General features: G+C 36.0%; 1 protein-coding gene across 7 annotated transcripts in view; it reads right to left on the bottom strand.

The window, feature by feature from the left end:
- The window catches only part of spegb (striated muscle enriched protein kinase b), a 108,412-nt gene that overhangs the window by 44,822 nt on the left and 38,497 nt on the right, over positions 1-25,093 (bottom strand). For 2 of the 7 annotated variants that reach the window (XM_051118644.1, XM_051118638.1), the window contains exons 2-6: positions 14,977-15,078; positions 8,155-8,275; positions 3,052-4,604; positions 2,775-2,918; positions 1,560-1,742 (exon numbers count right to left, since the gene is read on the bottom strand). In XM_051118644.1, coding sequence (XP_050974601.1) covers positions 1,560-1,742; positions 2,775-2,918; positions 3,052-4,604; positions 8,155-8,267 — 1,993 coding nt within the window. In that variant the 5' untranslated portion in view covers positions 8,268-8,275; positions 14,977-15,078. Of the gene's footprint in view, positions 1-1,559; positions 1,743-2,774; positions 2,919-3,051; positions 4,605-8,154; positions 8,276-14,976; positions 15,079-15,345; positions 15,381-18,639; positions 18,714-25,093 lie in introns of those variants that run through there. The other 5 variants (XM_051118640.1, XM_051118641.1, XM_051118643.1 and 2 more) reach the window with 5 other exon arrangements.

Raw genomic sequence — 25,093 nt, 5'->3', positions numbered from 1 at the left:
TCTCACATTTACATCAGCACAAACAGATGCAGATGTCCTCCCTTTTTTCCATTCAAGTCAAAGGAACTGCCATAAAATACTTCTCATAGCAACCATCCTATTTATATGCCTCTTACAAACTCTGTCGCTTCTGCTGTAGCTCAGCAAACCTACTACAGTATCAAGAACTAGGAAGAAAAAGACTTTCATGCAAGCCTTTCGTCTGTCAATAAAATGATTCTTGAAATTTCTCAGGAGGAATTTAGCTGTCGTGTCACTGTGTTTAGCTGTTGTGGCACTGTGGAAAATAAAGACCTACTTGGCGACAACATTTAATGGCAGGTTTTAACAACATGCTGTCAATGAAGCAACACAAGGATCCACTATATATGAGATTATTAAGAGATCATTTCATGGAAGAAGGAGAGCTAAAAATACCCCTGGTATTCACCGCCCTAATAAGGCAAAGCTTCTCTTTCTAACCATTAACACAAACGAAGGTGCACTAGGAGAATATTAGAATATGCACTCGGACATCTGCAGCAGACAAGCCTTATTTTGCATTTTGTGCAACGATTCATAGCAAAATGTGTTAAAAACCAATGCTAAAAAATAAATAAATAAAAACACATACAACAAAAACAGCACAATAAATACAAATCTTAAAAACAACATAAAAACCCCAAAATGTAAACATTGTACATACTGTATATTTGACCATATTCCATATGTTTTGCTGAATTTGTTTTGAATGCAATTTGCATTTTTTAAATTCATTATGAGGCCAGAATGCAGTTAAACATTTTATATATTCAATTTAACCTCTAGGTTGCTATGGTAACTATCCAGGTGGAACCCGGAGAACTCGGGAGATCTTATAGAGAGGAGGAGGAATCAAAGAAGCACAAAGAAAATGATACAGGAAAACCAAACAGAGAGCTCATGTGAGAGCTGGTAGGTAGGAAGGAAAAAACTGTTATGGTTAATTTAATGACTGTTTTTCTTTAAGGCTGATTTAAACACCAACACAACGATGCTAACCCCTACCCTGCAGGGCTGCATGTTGACAGTGTGACTCACTGCCTTTGATCCTACATAGATATCTAAATGTATTGAAATTCACTCCTCTAAAATCCCATACGTTACCCTTCAAACTCCCACATCCTCAACTGCAAACGCAACATGCTCATCCTTGCTGCTCAAAAACATTTACTTGGAGGCATTCTCTGCATTGTTTAAAACCAAATATCCAGCTTACATCAAGTAATTAGACATGAAAATGAGGAAATCTAATTCTAACTCTAATTCTAAAGATTAAGGGCATTCACACCTACAGCGACAAAAAACTTGGATTCATTATTTTTTATTGAGATTTGCTGCGATATGAGTAACAGCTGTCACAGGTGATTGCCACAAACTTGAGCTTAATGCTAATAAATGTGTCACAGTCTGATGACTAACAATGGGAGTCTAGATAGTGATCCGTCAACTGATACAGTGGCTGAGTAGGGATGCCAATCAACCAACAGCAGAGCAAATTGCTTTCAGTGTGAATGTCCACATCTCCATAAAACACTCACCTGATTTGATGAAAAGAGTAGCGCTGCTGGACATCTCGCCAACTTCATTGGTAGCAGTAACTGTGTATGTTCCTGCGTCGCTTGGCTTTGTGCATTTGATGAGCAATGAATGCCTTTCTCCCTCTACCTTCACAACATGAGTTGGGCTGTTCTTGATCTCAATGTTGTCTCTCTTCCATGTAACTGTATATAAAATACATTTCTTCGCTGTTACATCCCTTCGGACGCAAAATTGTTGAAGGATTAGTTCACTCCAGAATTAAAATTTCCTGATAATTTACTAACCCTCATGTCATTTAAGATGACTCAGAAGATGGCTCATCTTGCACCAGCTCGAATTCACGCATTACATAGACACATTGGAAAGATAACGCATGACGTAAGCTGAAGTACCAACCCAGTGTTTACAAAGCGAACACACAAAGAAAGTCAAACACCCTTTACAAAAAAGTTAAAACAACAATGTCAAACAGTTTTGAAATTTTTCGTCCTACCATACATTTTTGAACCAGATTACACAGATGAAAAACTAACCATCATGACCAAGCATGACCTTTCCATCGTGATTATGTAATGCATGAAGTCGCGCATCGTAGACCAAGTGCAAGACGAGCATTTGTGGTTAAAAAGTGTATGAATTTTTTATTTTCGCAGAAAACAACCAATCGTTCCGCTAGACAAGACCCTTATTCCTTGGCTAGGAACATGTAGAGCCTTTTGAAGCTGCTGTGAAACTGCAATTTGGATCTTCAACCCGTTGATCCCCACTGAAGTCTGCTATATGGAGAAAAAAATCCTGGAAAGTTTTTCTCAAAAACCTTTATCTCTTTTCAACTGAAGAAAGAAAGACATGAACACCTTGGATGACATGGGGGTGAGTACATTATCAGGAAACTTTAATTCATGAGTGAACTAATCCTTTAAGACTAGAAAGTACAGTCTTATTTCTGAGACACTCTGGAATTACCTTAGTGCTTGAAATGTGGCCAAATACTCTAGAAGTCTGTACAAGGGTTGCTATTTCAACCATAGTACTGATAGTAATGTATAGCTGACAACTTGTAAGCTACAGCCTTGACAGACTGCATTGAGTAAATGATTCAGAGACAACAGGGATTGCATCCCAGTGATGCTCATGTATTACAGTTTCAAGTCAACAAGGCAAGATGCTAAAGGTGGTGTTTGAAGTTATTACAGCAGAAATAAAAGACTTACCTTCTGGGAGAGGGGTGCCACTGATGATGCATTTTAAAAGCACCTCTGTTCCAGTAGAGGCCACAGTGTCCTGAAGTGGAAACTCAAACACAGGGGCCTCTAGAGGATCCTCTCCTGCAGACACGTACGAGTCGTCTGAAGATTCTGTAACAGCGCAAGATACTTGTCAGATCCAATAGACGTGATATTCCTCAAATATAATATCCAACTTGAATTGGAGGTGAATCGGAAGTACAAGTTCAAGGATTCATATGCCACTGGAGATGCCTCAACTTACCTAATTCAGGGGACATCGGTCTTTGTCTGCGTCCTCTTCCTCTGCTTCGTTGGGGTTTCTCCTCTTTAGCAGTTCCACTTTTTACAGCCTTTTCAGTCTTCTCTACAGGTGTGTCCGTCTCCATTGGCTCCTCTTCGACTATTATTTTTGGTATAGTGAGCTTTAGTGCCGGTGATAGAGGAGTCACATCCAGATCCATCTTTTCCTCAGATGAGGAAGATGAGGAAACTCTTGGAGGTTTGGGGGGAGCTTGTACAGGACATTCTTGAATAGCTACAGTCTCTCCTTGCACCAGAGGACTTTCAGGCCTTCTTTCCAGTTTTCTCAGCGTGACCTCCATTGGCGTCTTCCTATCATCTGCTTGTGGTACTTCCTGAACACGAACAACCCTCTTTACTAGTGGACTCGCAGGTCTTGGTTCCACCTTGCGTAATGTCATCTCTAAGACATTTCGAGATGGAGATTCAGCTCTACCTCGAGAGCGCTCTTCGGTAATCTCTACAGTTGGAGACCTTCGGGGACTATCTCTGTTTGGGCTTGGGCCCCGAAGTCTTGGAGATCTTTGACCAGGTAAATCAGAGAGTGACATTGCCTCTGGAGGGGATGGTTCTCGTCCAAGTGTGCTTACCAGTTTGGTGGTTGAGATAGAGCGATCACTTTCAACCCTTTCCAGGGGTTGTTGTGCCAGCTGCTCTTTTCGTCTGCGAGACGGTGATTTTGGAGGTGAACGTTCTTTGGCTTGCTCTCTCTCTCTCATCTCTTGCTCTCGCTGAGCACGCTCTCTATCCTGCAGCTTTTGAAGAACCTGAGGTGGGATGGGCTCTAACTTCCTTACAGGCTGCCTGCTCCTGTGGAAAGTAGAGAGCTGCTCTGTTGAGAAGGATTTCTTCATATGTGGTTTACCGACAAGCTTTTTGATGCGCTGGAGCTCCTCTGTGAACTTGTTTTCAATGTCCTGCACCTTCTGGGAGTAACGGGGTCTGTCCTCCAGGGAAGCAGCCCGCTGTTTGAACATGGTCCTTCTCTGGGCTGCGTCTGCCTTCAGAGCCTCACGAAGGTCTTCTTTGGAGCTCTCCCTCGAGATCCCCAACCGGCTCCCTCCTTCATCAGAGTCAATAGACGAGGCTCTGTTAAATCCAGCCCAAGAGCGTCCAGATATAGATCCCTCTGGGTTATCGATACTTCGTCTGCGCTCTTCAAAGACTCGCACCTTCTCAAAGATCTTGGAGCTAGCTCTTGTCAGTTTCGGTGAGGGCCGAGGTGTAAGTTCCTTACGGGAATACTCGCTGACCGGGGTTTGGGGTCGAGAGTCTTGAGCACTACTCTGAGACATGCCTGAGGATTTGGGTTGCTTTATCTTCTCCTCAAACTCTCCTGGAACTGTGTCTTGATATTCAGTTGGCACGACAACTTTCTTGCGTGGGGCTAGGGGTGTGGCAGGGGATGAACCAGAACGGCTGAGCAAAGGAGAGGCAGTAGAGAGGCCAATTTTGGGGGAAGGGGGTGGTAGGACTTGAGGGGGAGATTCCCTCAAAACTTCTTCAGATGGGCTCCTAAAAGAAGGTGTTTGAGGGAAATGTTCTGTTAGAGTATGGGGTTATGCATAGGGGAGGAGCCCAACTGTTTGGATGAGGACTTTGGAAGAGGGGCCAGAGGACCTTAAATGGGACTGTCTACATGTGTTTGTGTGCAAGTTACTTCAAATCTTTTTTTTAAATGAGGAAGGAGTGAATTTCCAAATTTCAGGAGAGGTACATAAAGAAAATTAAAAATGATAATGAGCTTCGGTTAATTGCATTTTCTAATTAGTTACGGTACTATAAAAATAATGCGAGGGGATGTTCAGAGCATGAATAAACAAATGTATTCGATTAATCTTGGCGTGACAGTCTAAGAAGGCTAAGAAATCTGAATTCTATCTTAAAACAAATTGTTTTACAGTTTAAAACACAACTGAATGCTTGAAAATGATGTAATATTAGCACATGTCAGATTAAATTGTGCCTACTAGCCTATACCTTCCAAAATCACTGGGCTAGATCACCACATATCACTGGATATCTACAGGAATAAGTCAAGTGTCACTTGCCAATGCTAGGAAGGAAGAGTAAAACAAGGATTAGCGCAGGCACATTACTAGTAAATGTTGAGTCATCGAGAATACCGCTAAAAGGGGTCTAATTCAAAATGGCTGTGCACTAGAAAATGTCTGAAAAGCAGTAAAACATAAACATCTTGTTTACACAGCACAGACCAAACTGCACTAACCTTGCAGAGCTGATACAGCTAAAAGTATTGTAAATCCATCCAGTGTACTGTAGCTTCCTTCCCATCTGGCAGTTTGACAAACTTATTCTTGTATTTAACATCCAGTGCACTATAATGTGTGAACATCTCCCATGCAGCATCAAAATCATGCGAAAACAAAGCACAAATCTGGTTAAAAATGAGAGGGATGATCCTTAGAAATGTGTGATGTTAGTAAAGTATGACAATCAGCAACTGGCAATAGCGGTTCTCTGCTACTTATTCAAGATAAATAACTTCCAAATTGATCTTCACATAAATATACAGTCTTTTGGTTTTACTTGAGGGAATAATACTCAACACATTAGTGTTTTAGATTGCACTTTATTTGAGATCATTACCATTGAAACATTTATGTTTAACTTTGGCAAAAAAATGTAGAGACAATGTTTTGTACAGAGACTTCTTACAAGATCTATGCCCTCCTATCCTTGCGAGTCAAGGCATCATGTGCATGCATGCAAGGATTCATGCTGTGCAGTTCACCAAAAACAACATGCACAAAAAACCAGGGGGAAACCGAAGGGGTCGATGATACCTAACACAAAAATGTGATGCAAGCATGTTTTTAATGCAAACTTTTGGTCAGCTTCAATTTTGCATCAACTGCTGTGGTAGAAAACTAAAAGAATTTGCATATGGACAATGGGGGTCAAAGGAAAGTATGAACTAAATGAAAATAAATCTAGATGGAGAATGAAAAAGGCAATAACGGTGCGTGAGGGAGGTGCTGTATTATTCTTAATTCAGACTACATTTGTTTCAGCCTTTAACCTGTCAACCATTCAAGTTATGCTACATTATTAGTTTACGGTCTGAAATTCTGTTTTTTAAGGTTTAACATATTATCAGCATATGTTTTACTATTACTTTTATTATGATGCATGGTAAAATGGTTTTAGTGACAAACAAAATAAGCATACAGCCAATGGAAGATGCATCACCTTAAGCTTACTCAGCGAATACTATTTTGGAGTTTAAATGCTTTGTCTTCAGATTTAACGCTTTGGCCTACAGCAGCACTTCCAGAAAGGAGCTATTCTTAGACTCCTTCAGCAGCTCCCGAAAAATGTTGCCCTGCACAAAAGGTCACTGCTCTCAGCATCTCAGTTTGAACATGATGTGACACAGATCTGACAGATTATAAGTTGGCTGCTTTAAAGGCCAGGTCATTACCTGACAATGCCCTGCACTTGCCCTCTCTTAGACAGAACCGTGACTTTCTTTAAGGTTATCTTAGTGTTAGGCACAAACAGGAACAGCCTGTCATTACCAATAGATCTTGGTTCAACACATTCATGATACAAATGAGCAGCAAATCAAAAGCAGAACCAAACAATGGTGATGAAAAACAGAAACTAATGGATTACAGCGGGCTTGAACGTATGCAAAGCCTGGGATTGTTCAATGCTAAACAGTGGGATGAAATTTGAATTCTGGGTTATAACGAAGTAAACTAAAATTTGAAGGAGAGTTTGAGTGATATTTTGTTGTAAGAGTGTGACAGTCAACCCTGGCTCAAACATGGATGAAGAAGAGTGCTAAAGAGGGATGAATGACAGAAGATACAATCAATCGCCTGCTTTTCTTTTCTAACAACATCACACCCTAACACCCTAAATTAACACTAATTTAACAACAACACAGTTTAAGTCAAGTTGTAAGAATGACAGTCTGATGTGAGCGACACAAGCAATTAAAATCCAATACAGACAACTGACTATACCAGAAAACACCTGTCACGAGTCACACATCTTCTAACAACTTTCACAATCAGAAGTATATCTAGAATGACTAAGGTTTTCTTATCCAGAGTGTGAAATATTTTTTGATATATGCCACCGAAATGAAAATGCGAAAACAAAATTGTTTTTGTGACATGTACAGCAAGACAGCAGACGGGCTTGTTGGAAATAACAAATCATCTGTGCTTTGTATCACTAATATGTGACGAAAAAGCGAAATAATACACTTTTACATAAGAGAGTTTAATTTTTGAACCCTTACCATGTCACCACCACAGCAAAAAAAAATGACATAAGCATGAAATCGAATCACTTAAGACATAGCGTAAAAGTTATATCTATGACAATGTGAAATTAATATGAGCATCGACTGAAGTTCTTCAGTGTCATTTCGATGCAGCTCTCCAAAAATGAAATAATATGTGCATATTACAAAAAAACAACTTTTGCTGCGCTGCCACTTGCGAATGAGTCACGTATAACTGTAAGGCTTTTGGCAGCTCGCACAGATCTACGCTCTGTGGGCTGAGCTGAACCTCATCCAAACGCAGAGAGCCCACTCACTGTATCTTCTGTCATTCCTGTGGTGATGTAAGCTGCCTCGTGGGGCCACCACAACGCGCGGCGCAAATAGCGAGAGAGACAGAGGAGGAATTACAGCCTGGGTCTTGTTCTCAGCCCCCTCCCATCCTTAGCACTTACAGGGGACACCATGTTAGAGCAAGGGTCTCTTGTGACTCTGTGACGGGTGCTGTGATTGTTTATCTATTGATGAGGGATCTTTTTATATATATCTGTGTTTTGGTCTGCTTATTGTGGGCTGTGGCTGATTGCGGTTTATTTTAGCTTGGGAAGGTTTACTTACAGGGGTACAGAAAAAGTCCTTCCTCTATAAAGACTGAACGTGCTACCATAGTAATCGCTAGCTAAAGACACACTTTCCTCGGACCCCCAAACCGGTCGGGATAGATTGGCGCGTGATGCTCGAATCAGAGGCTCGACCCCTAGGTGCCTGATCTGGGTGCCCGTCGGCTCCCGGCTGTTGGCTTGCCTGGCTGACTGCGGCCCCGGAGCTCTTGATCCCAGGGCTAGAGCTTCTTTCTCCAACACTGTGGTTTCACCGGCGGCCCAGCGATCGCTCGCATCTGGGGCGACATCCATCATTCTCTCACCTGCGGGAGAGCAAAACAGGGACAAATAGAGCGAATTAAATTTCAGGCAGGATGCTCAATGTCCTAGCGTTCACAAGTTATGGGTGAATTCATCCAAATCACCAAAAAAAAGCAAACAACAGGCCTAACATTTTCTTTTCTTTCAACTTTATAAAAAGCACCTAAAAACCTACGTATTTAGTAAACAGATCATATCATGAGAAATAAAATGCTCCTTGTTCTTTAGAAATAATATTGTTCATTGTACTTAAAAACAAAACAAAAAAAAAACTAATTTTAAAATTCTATATAGACAGATAAAAAGAAAGAAAAATAGTAGACAGACAGAAACAACAATAGAACAACAGAACAATAGAATGATAGAACAATAGAACGATAGAACAACAGATAAATAGAACTACAGATAGATAGATAGATAGATAGATAGATAGATAGATAGATAGATAGATAGATAGATAGATAGAACTAAAATGATTGAACTATAAAACTAAAGCAACAGACAGACAGAAAAAGACAATGAAAGAACGATAGAACGATAGATAGAATAAGACTAAATGAAACAACAATGGATAGAACAATTGATAGATAGATACATGGATAGATAAAAGATAAAAAGAAAGAAAGAAAGAAAGAAAGAGAAAAAGATAAAATGATAGAAAGAGAACAATGGAAAGAAAAATATAGATAGATAGATAGATAGATAGATAGATAGATAGATAGAAATGATAGAAATGATAGAATGACAATGAAAGAAAGAAAAAGAATAAAAAAGGAAAAGAAATAGGCAAAGAAAGAAAAACAAAAACAGATACAACGATAGAATGCTAAAAAGAAAGAAAAAGATAGACAGAAACAACGACAGAACAACAGAATCTATCTATCTAATCTTTCTTTCTTTCTATCGTTAAATATATAGATAGATAGAACTAAAATTATAGATAGAACTATAAAATGATAGAACGATAGATGAACGATAGACAGACAAACAGAGAGATAGATAGATAGATAGATGATTGACAGACAGATAGACAGATAGACAGACAGACAGATAGATGATAGATAGATAGATAGATAGATAGATAGATAGATAGATAGATAGATAGATAGATAGATAGATAGATAGATAGAACTAAAATTACAGATAGAACTATAAAATTATAGAACGATAGATGAACAATAGACAGACAAACAGATAGATAGATAGATAGATAGATAGATGGAATAAAAGACTAAATGAAACTGATAGAACAATAGAACGATAGATAGATAAAAAGAAAGATAGATAAAATAGATAGATAGACAGATAGATAGACAGATAGATAGATAGATAGAAAGATAGATAGATGACAGATAGACAGATAGATAGATAAATAAATAAATATGACCCCTGTAAATTTATGGCAAAGAAGAAAAAAACCCTGACACATAATCCTTTTAAATTCTTACAAGAATGAAATACTGTTTGTTATGTCTAGTACTAGTGGATAATGTAAGTGGATTACATGAGCGTGCATTCAGAGGTGTGAAGAATAAAGCCCAGGTGATGCCATTCAGCCGCAAGCTGCGGTGAAGCAAAGTCCCAGCTGATGCCTTTAGAGCCACCGCGATTCACGGTGACTGAATGGATTAGACTGCAGTCAGGAAGCATCCATCAAAATCAATGACAATGCGCCTCCGCCCACCCCTCTACGCCCACCATAACAGATCAAATCAATCACTTATGCCACTACGGAAATCATACGCTCCACCAGATCCTGACACATTTATTCCTCCGGTATCTCTTTGTTGCTGAAATTGTTGACTTTCATTTTGTAGAAAGGCTTTGGATCTTACAACTCTATGCTATGCGCTGTGAAGACATCATTCATAACAGCACTAATGACAAACAAGCAATTTAGTGCGCAATTCAAGCTTCGTTGCTTGTGGTGCACTCCTCCAAAATCTATCTTTGTTGAAAGCTGCGTTGTACACAAGATAAATGAATGTCAATGTTAGATGCTGAGATCAAAATGGATATTTATATACAGGCCATGCTGTTCTCACACTTCTCATTTCTAAGCTGAAATCGCACATCAAATAAATATCCCTCTATCCCTCTCTTCTATTTCTTAGTCCTCTCTCGTGATGATGAAAGAAATGGAAATATTGTTCGCCCAATCTGTAAGTGTCTCAAATATGCTCCCAACCACTTTCCCCAAGGAATAACGGGACGGGTTTTGTCATAATGCATACTGACAAGTGAGAGTTCAATTGCCTAGAATCCACACAGGGACTAAATAGAATCAAGAGAACAGGACTCAGATTTGGGTCTTTGTCTTTAAACAGAAGAAAAGCATGGATGAATTTACAATCTATATTCATGATTATTACCAAGATTTTTTGTTAGACACAAAAATAGAAAAAATGCACATGCTCACATGCAAAAAATAACCACGTCCAACCTTTAACCAAGAATAGTTGTGTGTAACACCATAAATCACATGATATACATGCAGCGTGATCTCATTATTATTCATAGGTTTTAATACTTAGAACGCACACATTGTCATGGATTTGGAAAGTAACAAAAAAAAAAATGCACAAAAATGCATGAATGCACTTTCCATGACCTGTGAATATGAACGAGATTACTTTATTTAATTTATGTGAATAAAAATGCAAAAACGTTTTTAATACCTGCCTGTTTAATTCTAATGGTTAGAGTGTAGAGAATGGTAATGAACAGAGGAATTATGACCATTTTGATATTATAAACATTATAATTGGACCTAATAAAAAAAAAAAAGTAACTGTAAATCAAATTTCTTTAAAAATGCATATGCAGTACACTACCAATCAAAAGTTTTTGAACATGTTTTTTTAAAGACGTCTCTTCTGTGCATCAAGCCTACATTTATTTGATTCGAAGTACAGCAAAAACAGTAAAATTTTGAAATATTTTTTACTATTTATAATAACTGTCTTCTATTTGAATATATTTTAATGTAATTTATTTCTGTGATTTCAAAGCAGAATTTTAGTATCATTACTCCAGTCATATGATCCTTCAGAAATCATTCTAATATTCTGATTTGCTGCTCAAAAAGCATTTATTATTATTATTATTATTATTATTATTACATTGAAAACGTAGTAGAATTTTTTCAGGTTTCTTTGATGAATAGAAAGTTCAGAAAAACAGCATTTATATGAAATAGAAATCTTTTGTAAGATTATGTCTTTATCATCACTTTTGATCAATTTAAAGAATCCTTGCTAAATAAAAGTATTAATTTCTATAACTTCTTTCCAAAAAAAAAAAAAAAAAAATACTGACTCCAAGCTTTTGAATGGTATAGGTATAATGTTACAAAAGCTTTTTATTTCAGATAAATGCTGATCTTTGGATCCTGAAAATCCTTAAAAAAATGTACTCAACCGTTAAAATATTGATATTAAATATTGATGATAATAATAATAATAATAACAATAACAATAGTAATAATAATAATAAATAAAAATGTTTCTTGAACAGCAAATTAGCACATTTGAATGATTTATAATGATGCTGAAAATTTAGCTTTGATTACAGGAATAAATTACCTTTTAAAATATATAATTAAACAGAAAAAAGTCATTTTAAATAGTCAAAATATTTCTAAATTTTACTGTTTTTGCTGTACTTTGGATTAAATAAATGCAGGCTTGGCGAGCAGAAGAGACTTGTTTAAAAAAAACAAAACAAAAAAGCACTAAAAATCTTACTGTTCAAAAACTTTTGACTGGTAGTGTACACTACATCAAAATATCTATGAATGTTTGTATATACTTGATTTGTGGCTTGTTGTTAACGTGAGCGCTCTTGTTTGCTGTTACCTCTTTATTTGTACTCCTCTGAGCACCTGTCTTATCAGATCTGCGATAAGAAATGCTTAGAGATTTAGCATAATGTTTGATTTATCTGAGTGAACAGCTGTGTACACACATCCAAAATAAGCAGAATGTGTGATTTAAGCCACTTTGTTTTGCAGTAACATTTTTCTTAAACAAAATAACCAAAATCAACATGAAACATTAAAATTGTCATTATTTACTCATCCTCATGTCGTTCCTAATGCATAAACTGTATGCAATTCCTTACACTGACATCTAATTGTGACCAAGCATGTTAAAAGAACCAAAAATAAACTAATAAAAAGCCTAATAAATAAAAAGGAACTACAAAAATAGTTAATTTGACATATGAACTATTTGACACATTCCAAGTCTTTGTAAGCCATACGACAGCTTTGTGCGAGGATCAGACTGAAATGTAGCTCATTATTCACTTAAAAGGTCATGTTCACTGGCTCGTCATGTTCACAGATGAGAAACAATGTTCTGTTTGGTCAATGCGCCATTTATAAATACAAACGGAAATGCAAATGAGATTTCAGAGCTTCAGTGGAGGGCAAGATTATCAATGGAGGAGGAACTTGGAGTATAAATAATAATATGGGCTACTTACTTTTTTTAATGCTGTTTTTTAAGCTGTATGGCTACGTTGTTATAACCTGCCATTGTATTAAAAAATAGTCTTTTTTGTGTGTCACAGAAGAAAATAACAGCCTATAGGTTTGTAATGACATATGCGCACATGGCCCTTCCTTACACCTTCAGAATGACAAAAGGGCAAGAAAACTAAATCATAAAACCCACACAACCAGGACATAATGTTTTTATACTTCAGTACAGACCACTGGGCACCAGAACATCTAGAACTGTTAACAGTCCATCTATAACTGTTAACAACCACTACTGTATGGTCCATTTCTTTTTACAGCTCAATATTATATTGGGCATTATGCAATAAAAAAGTACATTACTGTACATAATAAATATAGTTACACGGTTGAAACACGCTGCACACACCTAATGTCTTGTTTTACTCAGTCTAGATATTTATTCTTGCAATGTGTCTTGTATTTAATATACGCAAGTGCTAAGAGTTCCTGTAAAAAAGAAAAACTCCTTGTCCAATAAAGTTTTTCAGATTCAGTTTGGCAGCATTTTTATTTTATTGGGGAAACTATTCCTTTAATAGCTGAGGGCTTTATTAAAAGGTTTGGGGTCGGTTAAGTCTTTCTCTTGCCTCCCCTGAGCCCACTGAGTTTTAACAGACCCCCTAAAGTGTGCGGTGAGTTTGGTGGGGGGTAATTGAGAATGAATGGGGGAAAGTCACGTAAGAGAAGGCAATGCCTCTATTGGTTATGACTAGTTATGTTTGGCTGTGATTGGTTCATGCGATAAATCCTGCCTCTTGTTATCTATCTATAAGCTATTAAGCTATCTCTAATGCCGTTAATGGGTAAACTAATTTAAAAAAAGTAAGTAAACAACTCGCACACTTAGATACAACCACTGTTACACGTCAAAAAACTTAAAATGGCATGAAAACATGATTTGTGGGAGATTTTAGTGAATAATCAAGCTTGGTGAAATTTAGTAAGTAAATCTCTGTGTCTGTGACTAATATTTACCAAGCTTTGATGACTGATGATCTGAAAAATTCAAAATTTGTTAAAAGTTAACTATTTAAAAGAATAGCTGAACATAAGTTCAGATAAAATACACTGTTTAAATTGTTACTACCTTGAGTTATTCTTTTGGAGTAAATGTAAAATGCTTAAAAACACTAACTTGATGAGATTCATACTTGGCTTTAATAAACAGAATATTTATTACATTGTTAATGTAATAGTTTTTTTTTCTGATAGTGTAAGAAATGTTCATTTAACCAAGAAAATGTGACTCAGGCATGAATTTACATTTGATTTAAAAAATAAAAAAAATAAAAAAACTCCTCATTCCAGAACACCTTGCATACCATTGATATATACAGTTGAAGTCAAAAGTTTACATACACGTTGCAGAATCTGCAAAATGTTATTTTACCAAAAAAGAGCAATCATACAAAATGCATGTGATTTTTTTATTTAGTACTGACCTGAATAAGATATTTCACATAAAAGATGTGTACATATGGTCCTCAAGAGAAAATAATAGTTTTTAACTTATAAAAACGACCCTGTTCAAAAGTTTACATACACTTGATTCTTAATACTGTTGTTACCTGAATGATGCACAGCTAGTTGCACATTTAGTGATAGTTGTTCATGAGTCCCATGTTTATCCTGAACAGTTAAACTGCCTGCCTCTCTTCAGAAAAATCCTTCAGGTCCCACAAATTCTTTGGTTTTTCAGCATTTTTGTGTATTTGAACCCTTTCCAACAATGACTGTATGGTTTTGAGCTCCATCTTTTCACACTGAGGACAACTGAGGGACTCATATGCAACTATTACAGAAGGTTCAAACACTAACTGATGCTCCAGAAGACAACAAAATGCTGCATTAGGAGCCATGGGTGTAAACTTTTGAACAGAATGAAGATGTGTACATTTTCTTTTAAAATTATTTTAAAATTATATTCTAATTATTTTTATGGACTATATGTAAACATCTTTTATGTGAAACATTTATTCAGGACAGTACTGAATAAAAATAACATGCATTTTGTATGAACTCTCTTATTTTGGTAAAATAATTAACATTTTGCAGATTCTGCAAGGTGTATGTAAACTTTTGACTTCTGTACATATAAGTACTAATTTCTATGTCTACTTCTAACAAGCTCTACTATAATAGGTTGACATAGCAGTTAATTTTTATAGTGTCATTTACCTGCAGGTACTCGTTGGGCCTCATCCTGAAAACCTCTGGCTCCTTCTTTAGCTTCCAGGGGTATTTGTGGCTCAGCGGCTTCGTCTTCTGTAGTCTCAGAGTCTACCACAAAAAAATAAGACATTAAATCAAAAAACAACACCACCAATGATAAAAGAAATCAAACTAAGACAATAAAACCACACTTTGTGAGTAAACATTTTTTTCTTTCTTGAGGAAAAGTGTATCACTTGAGCTAAAAAGCAGGATTTAGGTTGCCACATAGTGATAAGTGAAATGCATAAATAGAAATGGTGTTGAAATGGGAGCTTGGTGGGAGAAGAGAGGACGAACCACTGCAGTGAGCCCAAAGATGAAAACAAACATTACCATAGCTTTGCTTCCGACAGGAGCGGAAAACTTCGCTTCCATAGTGGCAGAGGAGAGAAGCAGACAAGACATCACCGTTACTATAGAGACGAATCCCATCCCAGAAAACAGATAACACAGCAACAAACTGCTGAATGGACACATTTGCACAGTTTACTGGTTCTGGTTGACTAGTACTTGCTCCACAACATCACCAACATCTGCTTATGCTTTGTTTTTTTTTTTTGCGTTTAGAAGAATTTTTCCTGAACTTCCATTGGGCAAACATCGCTAAGGATGAACACACGGGCCAATCAAATTGCAAAATGACTTTCTTAAAGGCTTAATTAGCTAAGGATGAAGTGACTGCACATTAAATGAAAGTTAATTTCATTTTTAATTAAGCAGGATCTTTTTTTATTTGCACATCAAACCCTGTAGACTCAGTCATGCTGGTACAAATGAGTAAAAGGAGCAGCAAATTCCAGAACGTCTTTAATCAAATATTCTCATCTCAGACAGGATATGGATTTTGAGCTTTCAAATGCATATTTTTCAGTCATTTATGTATAATATACTGTTAAGCCAGTTAATATTTAATGAAATTATCATCCTTTTAAAGTGAGATCAAGGCTAATTTAGTTACCCAGATGGTACTGCGGAAAATAATCTAGTTTGTATTTCTAACTATTATTATCAACAAAAAAAGCAACATTTTAATCCATGAGGTTCATATACAATAAAAAGGGGATAAGATGAATTCCCATGAATGAAACTGTCGTAATAGAGCCTGATCTTCAATGGAGAACGTAATAAAGAGAGTAATCCACATTAATTCTGCCTGTCTAATTAATTATTTAAGGCATAGTTTAAATTTAAAGAGCTTTTATACAGAGCCACATCTAAAATCTCATCATATCATTGCAAAAGTGTCAGCAGTTCTTATAAACTGCCTCAATGCGAAGCACTGCTAAGCTTTTTGCATTATTGATGCTGAGATTATAGTGCCTTTGTACATAAAGTGATTCATTGTTAGGTTGAAATCTGAAATCTGTCTAGCATGACTCTTCGAATCCAAGCAAACAAACACAACACTGACACAGACTGACATGTTCAATAACAGAGGAAATCACAATCAAAAACACAATGGTTTATTACAAATCACAAGAGGAACACAAACACTAACAATTCATAAAAAGATGCACAGTCGGTACTTAAAACTGAGGATGCACTGCATAGATGCTGCATTAAGATGTATTTCAGAGCGTGGAGATTGATATAACGCAGGCTAAATTATTTTATAATTATCAGACATGAATATGAATGATATCCCCATTAGCAGTCATTTATAATAAACGCTTCTCAGAGGTAATGGGAGCAGTGCAGCAGCGGAGGTGCTTTATGCACAATTTAGGGCACACGATTTAGATCATATTTGTCTGAACTGAACACTTCCTCTGATGCAGGCCCTCTAGGCGTCTCTGATGAGGTTATGGAGCACTCTGATTCAGAGACTGACAAAAATTACATATTCAAAGGGACACTTGATGACTTGCCTCTGAGAATCGAGTAACAGAAATTCTAAATCGTAATGATTTATCATCAATCTCCAGATGCTACAGCAGTATAAACTTTGTTTTGGCACACATTTGTGTGATGCTTCACAGTTAGAAACACATTTTGGAAGTTGGCAAGTTGCATGTGTTACTGCTGAATGTAATTAAAGACGAGCACAGTTTTCTGTCTTGAGATGGCTGTTTACATATTTCATACTGAAACAAGAAGTCTGGGCGAGATATCAAGGGGCTAACTAAACACAGAAAATATAAACAACTTTAACTCAGCAAAAGTTATTTTAAGTTGAGGTAACAAACCGGATGGAAAAATGCAATTTATATTTGAAGCCTTCCGAGTCTTTCCAAATCAAAGTTTTGGGGGAGAAAAAAAAAGCTTTAAAAGCTTTGAAGTTTGATGAATATTAAGTTTTTGATGTGCCACCCCAACAAAATTTGTACTTGTAGTTCATAGACATACACCTTGCAGAATCTGCAGAATAAAAGGAATCTTACAAAATGCATGTTATTTTTTATTTAGTAGTGACCTTTATTTAGTATCTCAATGATCCACAGCTGTGTTTTTTGTTTCGCAATAGTTGTTCATGAGTCCCTTGTTTGTCCCGAACAGTTAAACTGCCTGCTGTTCTTCAGAAAATCCCAATTCCACCAATGACTGTGTGATTTTGAGATCCATCTTTTCACACTGAGGACAACTGAGGGACTCATATGCAACTATTACAAAAGGTTTAAATGCTGCATTAAGAGCCGGGGATGAAAACTTTTTGAATTTGAAGATCAGGGTAAATGTAACAAAGTTTGTCTTCTGGGAAACATGTAAGTATCTTCTGTATCTTCTGAAGGGCATTACTAAATGGGCAAAATAAAAAAAAATGTACACATCTTCATTTGGTTCAAAAGTTTTCACCCCCCGGCTCTTAATGCATCACGTTTCCTTCTGAAACATCAGTGAGCGTTTGAACCTTCTGTAATAGTTGCATATGAGTCCTCAGTGTGAAAAGATGAATCTCAAAATCATATAGTCATTGTTGGAAAGGGTTCAAATACACAAAAATGCTGAAAAACCAAAGAATTTGTGGGACCTGAAGGATTCTTCTGAAGAAAAGCAGGCAGTTTAACTGTTCAAACAAACAAGGGACTCATGAACAACTATCACTACAAAAAAAAACCAAAAAAAAAAACAGCTGTGGATCATTCAGGTAACAACACAGTATTAAGAATCAAGTGTATGTAAACTTTTGAACGGTGTCATTTTTATAAATTCAACTATTATTTTCTCTTGTGGACTACATGTAAATGTCTTTTATGTGAAATATCTTATTCAGGTCAGTACTAAATAAAAAATAACATGCATTTTGGATGATCCCTCTTGCAGATTCTGCAAGGTGTATATAAACTTTTGACCTCAAGAATATATAAATAAACGTTATTCAAAATATTAATAAATATTCTAAAACCATATAAATAAATTTAATTGGAATTTTTGTGTCATTCCATTTATTTCGAATTTGGCTTCTTGTGGTTGCTAGTTCAATCCAAACTCACTCTCATGACTTAAATTCTTCAATTGTACATTTTCCGCACGACTGCTAACAGATGGATATTCCAAGATTAGCTGCATTCTCAATTGTAGAGGGGATAAAAAACAAAAAGAAACAATGCATCCTCAATTTTAAACAAAGACTAGGCATTAGATGACTGACAGACTTAAGAGTTATTGTAAAATCTCTCTTGTAATAACCTGTTATCTATAAAGCCAAACACACCATGAGTGAACCGTCCAAACGTTCGGTTAGAGTGTCCGGTTTTCTGAAAATGGAAAGAGAAAACACATAAGTTAGTGGTTGCACAGAATGCTTCAAAATGTATGATAATCACTTCAAATGAGCAAGACAAACAAGCATTTCAAACAGCAGATCAGCTGATATCCCCAAAGCGGACTGACAAGAGCGCTTCTGAAATGAGAACAAAGATGTAGCGATGGCTAGCACTTACGCCACTTGACGGTCTTCAAAAAAACATGTCCGTCTTTGCTCTGCTAACCTAGATTTTAAATCTTATGTAGGACATTTGGTGACTGAGAGGCTAAAAAAAATGGAGCTAGTTTCTTTTGCCAATCCCTGCGTTGGTGTACCCGCATGTCACCTTGGATTAACTGCATCTGCTAAATGACAGCTACGAAATGGTTGATCTTATTCTGTTACAAGCTGTTATTCCCAGTTCTTAAGCAACATACTGTAAAGCATGTAATTTCTTTGTCCGTTTCTAAACAAATTCATCTTGTTTAGTGGGAAATGCGATTCTCAGCTTCCCAGTATAGCTTCCTATCCACCTGTGTTCAATTTTCACAATGGATGAATGTAAGCCGAAGCAATGGCGAAGACGCATCAGGCAGCGGCTGTCTGTCACTCCCAATCCATTAGTTACAGGGAGAAATGAAATCCTAATGGCTGAGGCACCAGTAATTTCAAACCCCTCTTCTGTGAATCTGCTCCCTAAACGCATTAGCTAAGGATGGCGGCCGGCCGTTTCAGACACTTGTGCCTGGAGGTTTGCTGGGCTGGTGAAGGGGAAAGGCAAATAAAAGTGGATGAACTTTTAGAGGAATTACAAGTCAGCCTTTTGAATTAATCTGCGTAAGCTCAGCTTTCTGCTTGTTGTAAAGAAAACATTTACAGGACATTAAAACATCTGAATAATTCATAGGTGAAGAAGGATTCATGCGCATGTGATGCTGGTTAATTTGTCATTAGCCTCCATGTTTGGCATCTTAATGGACGAAAAGGCCCGTTCCACTTCACCGCACAAGTGGCATGCATTATGCAAAAGATCTGAATTCTTCTATTGCCTTGTTTAGTCAAAACTAACAACACAGGCACCACAGAAACGCATTTATGGTCAGCACACACAATTAAGACGGTTACTGACAAAGCCTACGCGCACTTGATTTGCTACAAGTACTATTAGCATTTATTTACATGGGTTTCTTGGGAGAAACTGTTGAAGAAAGAACATTTCCCTCGTCAAGCAACATTAGTATATGCATTACATAAATAATATTAATTCAACTAGATTTATCATTATCAAAAGTGCATTTTTTGGGGTGTCGTTCATGACGTTTCGGGATTTATTCTCAACTGCTAATCCTACACTACCAGTCAAAAGTTTTTGAACAGTAACATTTTTAATGTTTTTTTTAAATAAGTCTCTTCTGCCCACCAAGTCTGCATTTATTTAATCCAACGTACAACAAAAACAGTAAAATTTTGAAATGTTTTTACTATTTAAAACAACTGTTCTCTGTTTGAATATATTTTCAAATGTAATTTATTCCTGTGATTTCAAATCTGAATTTCTAGCATTATTACTTCAGTCACATGATCCTTCAGAAATCATTCTAATTTGCTGATCAAAAAACATTTATTATTATTATTGTTATAATGTTGAGAACAGCTGAGTAGAATTTGTCAGGTTTCTTTGATAAATAGACAGTTCAGAAGAACAGCATTTATCTGAAATCTTCTGTAACATTAGAAATGTCTTTATCATCACTCAATTTAAATTCAATGATCAATTTAAAGCATCCTTGCTAAATAAAAATATTGATTTCTATAATTTCTTGACCCAAAAATGTATAAATAAAAAAATAAAATAAAATAAAATAAAATAATAAAATAAATAATAAAACAAAACAAAACAAAACACATACTGACTCCAAGCTTTTGAATGGTATAGTATATAATGTTATAAAAGCTTTTTATTTCATATAAATGCTGATCTTTGGATCTTTCTATTCATCAAACAATCCTGAAAAACATGTACTCAACTGTTTTAAATAATAATAATATTAATAATAATAATAAAATAAATGTTTCTTGAACAGCAGATCAGCATATTAGAATGATTTCTGAAGGATCATGTGACACTGAAGACTGGAGTAATGATGCTGAAAATTGAGCTTTGATCACAGGAATAAATAATATTTTAAAATATATTCAAATAGAAAGCAGTTATTTTAAATAGTAAAAATATTTCACATTTTTACGGTTTTTGCTGTATTTTGGATCAAAGAAATGGAGGCCTGATGAACAGGAGACTTCTTTAAAAAAAAAAAAAAACATTGAAAACCTTTTGACTGGCAGTGTATATGATCAATAATACCAAGTTTTTTTGCTTTTTCAAACACCACTAATTACAGCAAAGTCAATGAATCCACATACCAATCAATTCCTCAATCTATACTTTAAATGGTAAATGAACCGAGAGCAGACTCTGTGAGCCTGACATAATCTTCGAGCTTTGGTTCCTCGTCCCATGATAATTCTGAAAGCTGCTATAGTAACAGAGGGCCCTTCAAGCTTCAATTACATTTTCCAAACTGACACTTATCCAAAATGACCTGCCAAATGCACACTCACTCCTTTGATTGTGAGCAGGCCACCGAGGGAGGATCTTCAGCCTGCCATCTGTGCTGTGAAGAGCTGAGCGACGCTCATCTTACTGGGTCAGGCAGAAGTAAACATGGACTCAAGCACTCATCATTTGACATTCAGTGACTACGTTGTATGACAACATCAAGAATGGTTATAAAAAAAGACACAGGGCTGCACAACTAATTATTTTTATGATAGTCTAATCCAATTATAAAAATGAAATTAACTGAGTCCTCTTTGTTCATAGCTGTATGGTAACAAATACACAATGATATGTAATATCCATATCTCTAACAGGATTATAATATACTATTATAGTTGGTGAAACAAAAAGAAAATTGCTAATTAACTTGATAAATCAGCTTTTTCTTCAACATGAGCTAAATTTGCACATTTTCTAAAGAAGTTGTGATTGCACATGTAATGCTACAGTTGTGGGGTTTTTCAGTGCATATACACTAGCAGATTTGTATTGTTTTTTAAAGAATTCTCTTCTGCTCACCAAGCCTGCATTTATTTGATCCAAAAATACTGCAAAAGCAGTAAAATTGTGAACTATTTTTACTATTTAAAATAACTGCTTTCCATTTGAATATATTTTAAATGCAATTTATTCCTGTGATCAAAGCTACATTTTCAGCATCATTACTCCAAAGTGTCACGTGATCCTTCGGAAATCATTCTAATATGCTGATTTGCTGTTCAAGAAACATTTTTATTAATACCATAATCAACATTTAAAACAGTTGAGTACATTTTTGGGACATAAATAATATAAATTAATACTTCTATTTAGCAAGGATGCCTTAAATTGATCAAAAGTGACAATAAAGACATTTAGAATGTTAGAAAAGATTTCTATTTCAGATTAATGCTGTTCTTCTGAACTTTTTATTCATCATAGAAATCTGAAAAAATTCTACTCGGCCATTTCAACATAAATTGTTTTTGAGCTGCAAATCAGAATACTGGAATGATTTCTGAAGGATCATGTGACTGGAGTAATGATGCAAAAAATTTAGCTTTGAAATCACAGGAATAAATTGCATTTTAAAATATATTCAAATACAAAGCAGTTATTTTAAAAGTTTCAAATATTTCAATTGGTGAGCAGAAGAGACTTCTTTAAAAAACATTAAAAATCTTACGGTTCAAAAACTTTTGACTAGTAGTGTGTATGATTACTAAGATCTTCTGAAATATTTTAATGCTTTAAGTGGTTGCTAGGGTCTTCTAAATGGTTGCTAGGATGTTCTAGATATCCCATAACAATTCCGCTTTCTAAAATACTTTCTTTTGTCCAAAGTTGCATGTATCCTTCATAATGAAGGCAATTAATGCATTACAAGATCAAATGAAAACAATAATCCAAGATGAAAGGGCAAAGCAGAAATGTCAAAAATAACATTTACATTTAATTTAGAACAAAACAACACTGACAAAAACAATCGTGTTTCTGTATTCGGAAAGGCACAGAAAACGAACAGAGGGTTTGCACTTATGTCACGTTTTGGTCAGTTACCCAGATGCGTAGCCATACTGGAGATACTCAGATGTAAACAACAGCACGGACTGCACGGTAAATGTACTACTAAATACGTTGTTCTGCTAATTTATGATGTCTAAACTACGGGAAAAAATGTGTGGAAGCTGCTAAATCATATAGAAAAGGACTTAGTAAACAGGAAAGGGCAAATATGTTGACAAACTAAAGTTAATAGGTGGTAAAGATATGTATGAGCAATATTAATTAAGATATTAGCCTAATTTTTCACCTATCCAAAGATTCTCACCCTGGAAATCCTGGTTCAGTTTGGCCAAATTCAAGCGCCTTTTGTTCCTCAGTAGTACACGTTGTTTCCTTTCCGAACATGGTTTTTGGATTTAGTGGGTTGCGGGAGAACATAGAAAGAACATATCCTAACACCAAACTCTTTTGAAACTTTTTGAGTAGGCAGCTCAATCGTTTTAGAATAGAGCTAAAATGTTTTTAAAAAAATGATTCACTCATTAGTTGGCACCAAAACAACATCAGCTGCATGAAACAGAGCTGCTTTTGTTGTCTTTTTCTAGCCACTCTAATTCTTCAGACAAAAACTTCTGAGCCCCGTTGGTCAGCACCTTGGAGAGCTCAAATTATTTTTCTTGTCGGCCCACACCACCGGCATTCATGCTGGATGAATCAAACAACTCCAGGCAACAGCTCTGGCTGTTTTGATGCATCATTTTTACCTTCCTGGTCACTAGGTAATTTATATGTTGCCGGGTTAGGCTCAGACTAAGGTCTGATGAATGCTGCCAGGCACTATTTAATCTGGGTTATGGTACCTGCCTTCTGCTCTAACTCCACTCTTTCAGCCCTGAGCGAGTGGGCTATTTCAATCTCACCCGGTCTAACTTTTCATTACTCCTGCCAATGCAGCAAGTGAATCACTTCACACCTTAAGGAACACATCTCTCTCAGCTACCCATCGCGTTCCCTAATGCATGTGAGTCAGCAGGGCAGGTTTAGAAAAAACAGTGGAAAAAAAAAAAAATTATATACTTTTTAACCACAAATGCTAGCTCTGCTTTGCACATGCACGTCTACACGCATTATGTAATCACGTTTGTCTCTGTACTTCAATTAAAAAAGGGTAGGGTGAAAAACTCCATCACATTTTCAAACTCGTGAAATGTTCAAACACCTCAAAATCGTGACATCATTGTTTTACCTTTTTTATAAAGGGAGTTTGACTTTCTTTGCATGTTTGCTTTGTAAACACCGGGTCAGTATTTCTGCCTACGTAACGTGCGTGATTATGTAATGCGTGAGGTCGAGCTAGTGCAAGATGAACATTTGTGGTTAAAAAGTAAATAAAACTGTATTTTTCTAAGAAAATGATCAATCATTTCGCTAGATAAGACCCTTATTCCTCAGCTGGGATCATGCAGAGCCCTTTGAATTTGGACCTTCACCCCTTTGGGCACCATTGAAGTCCACTAAATGAATAAAAATCTTGAAATGTTTTCCTAAAAAACCTTAATTTCTTTTTGACTGAAGAAAGACAGACATGAACATCTTGGATGACATAGGATTGAGTAAATTATCAGGAAATTTTTGTTCTGGAAGTGAACTAAACCTTTAAGGCATCCTTTGGGAGCAGATCAAGAAAAGGTTTGAGCATACTACCCCAAATTTAATTTTTTGTCTACTTTGCGTAAATGCAATCATTTGTAGTCATTTTTACACTTCACAATGACTACTGCATTTGAAACAAATGAAACTTTATTGCTGCCTCTTTATCAAGTCAGTTAATTTACAAACAGCATTTTTGTATAATGGCACATTTTAGGAAACAGGCTTTCAAATCAAAATGCCATGTTTTTTTTTTTGTTTTGTTTTGTTTTAAACAGTTTACAGGTAACAGGACCTGTAGCATAATAACTTTTGTAGAATTAACTGATCAATTACAAATGTACCACAGATTGCTAACTAAGACTGTCAAATAAATCTGTGATTTGTGTGTCTTCCCCATTATTTTATTTTATTTTATTTTATTTTTTTAAAAAGGCCATGTTTAATGGACTTGAACAAATTCAAATGAGCTTTAGAGAAACACAAGTCAATATTTAAAGGAGCAGTTATAGATAATGTACTCACCCCATTGTCATCCAAGATTTTCATGCCTTTCTTTCTTCAGTTGTAAAGAAATTACGTTTTTTGAGGAAAACATTTCAGGATTTCTCTCCATATAGTGGACTTCAATGGTGCTCACGAGT

The sequence above is a fragment of the Labeo rohita genome, chromosome 9, assembly GCF_022985175.1.
Source record: "Labeo rohita strain BAU-BD-2019 chromosome 9, IGBB_LRoh.1.0, whole genome shotgun sequence".
NCBI classification, from domain to species: Eukaryota; Metazoa; Chordata; class Actinopteri; order Cypriniformes; family Cyprinidae; genus Labeo; species Labeo rohita.
This window is presented reverse-complemented; position numbering and strand designations above follow the sequence as displayed.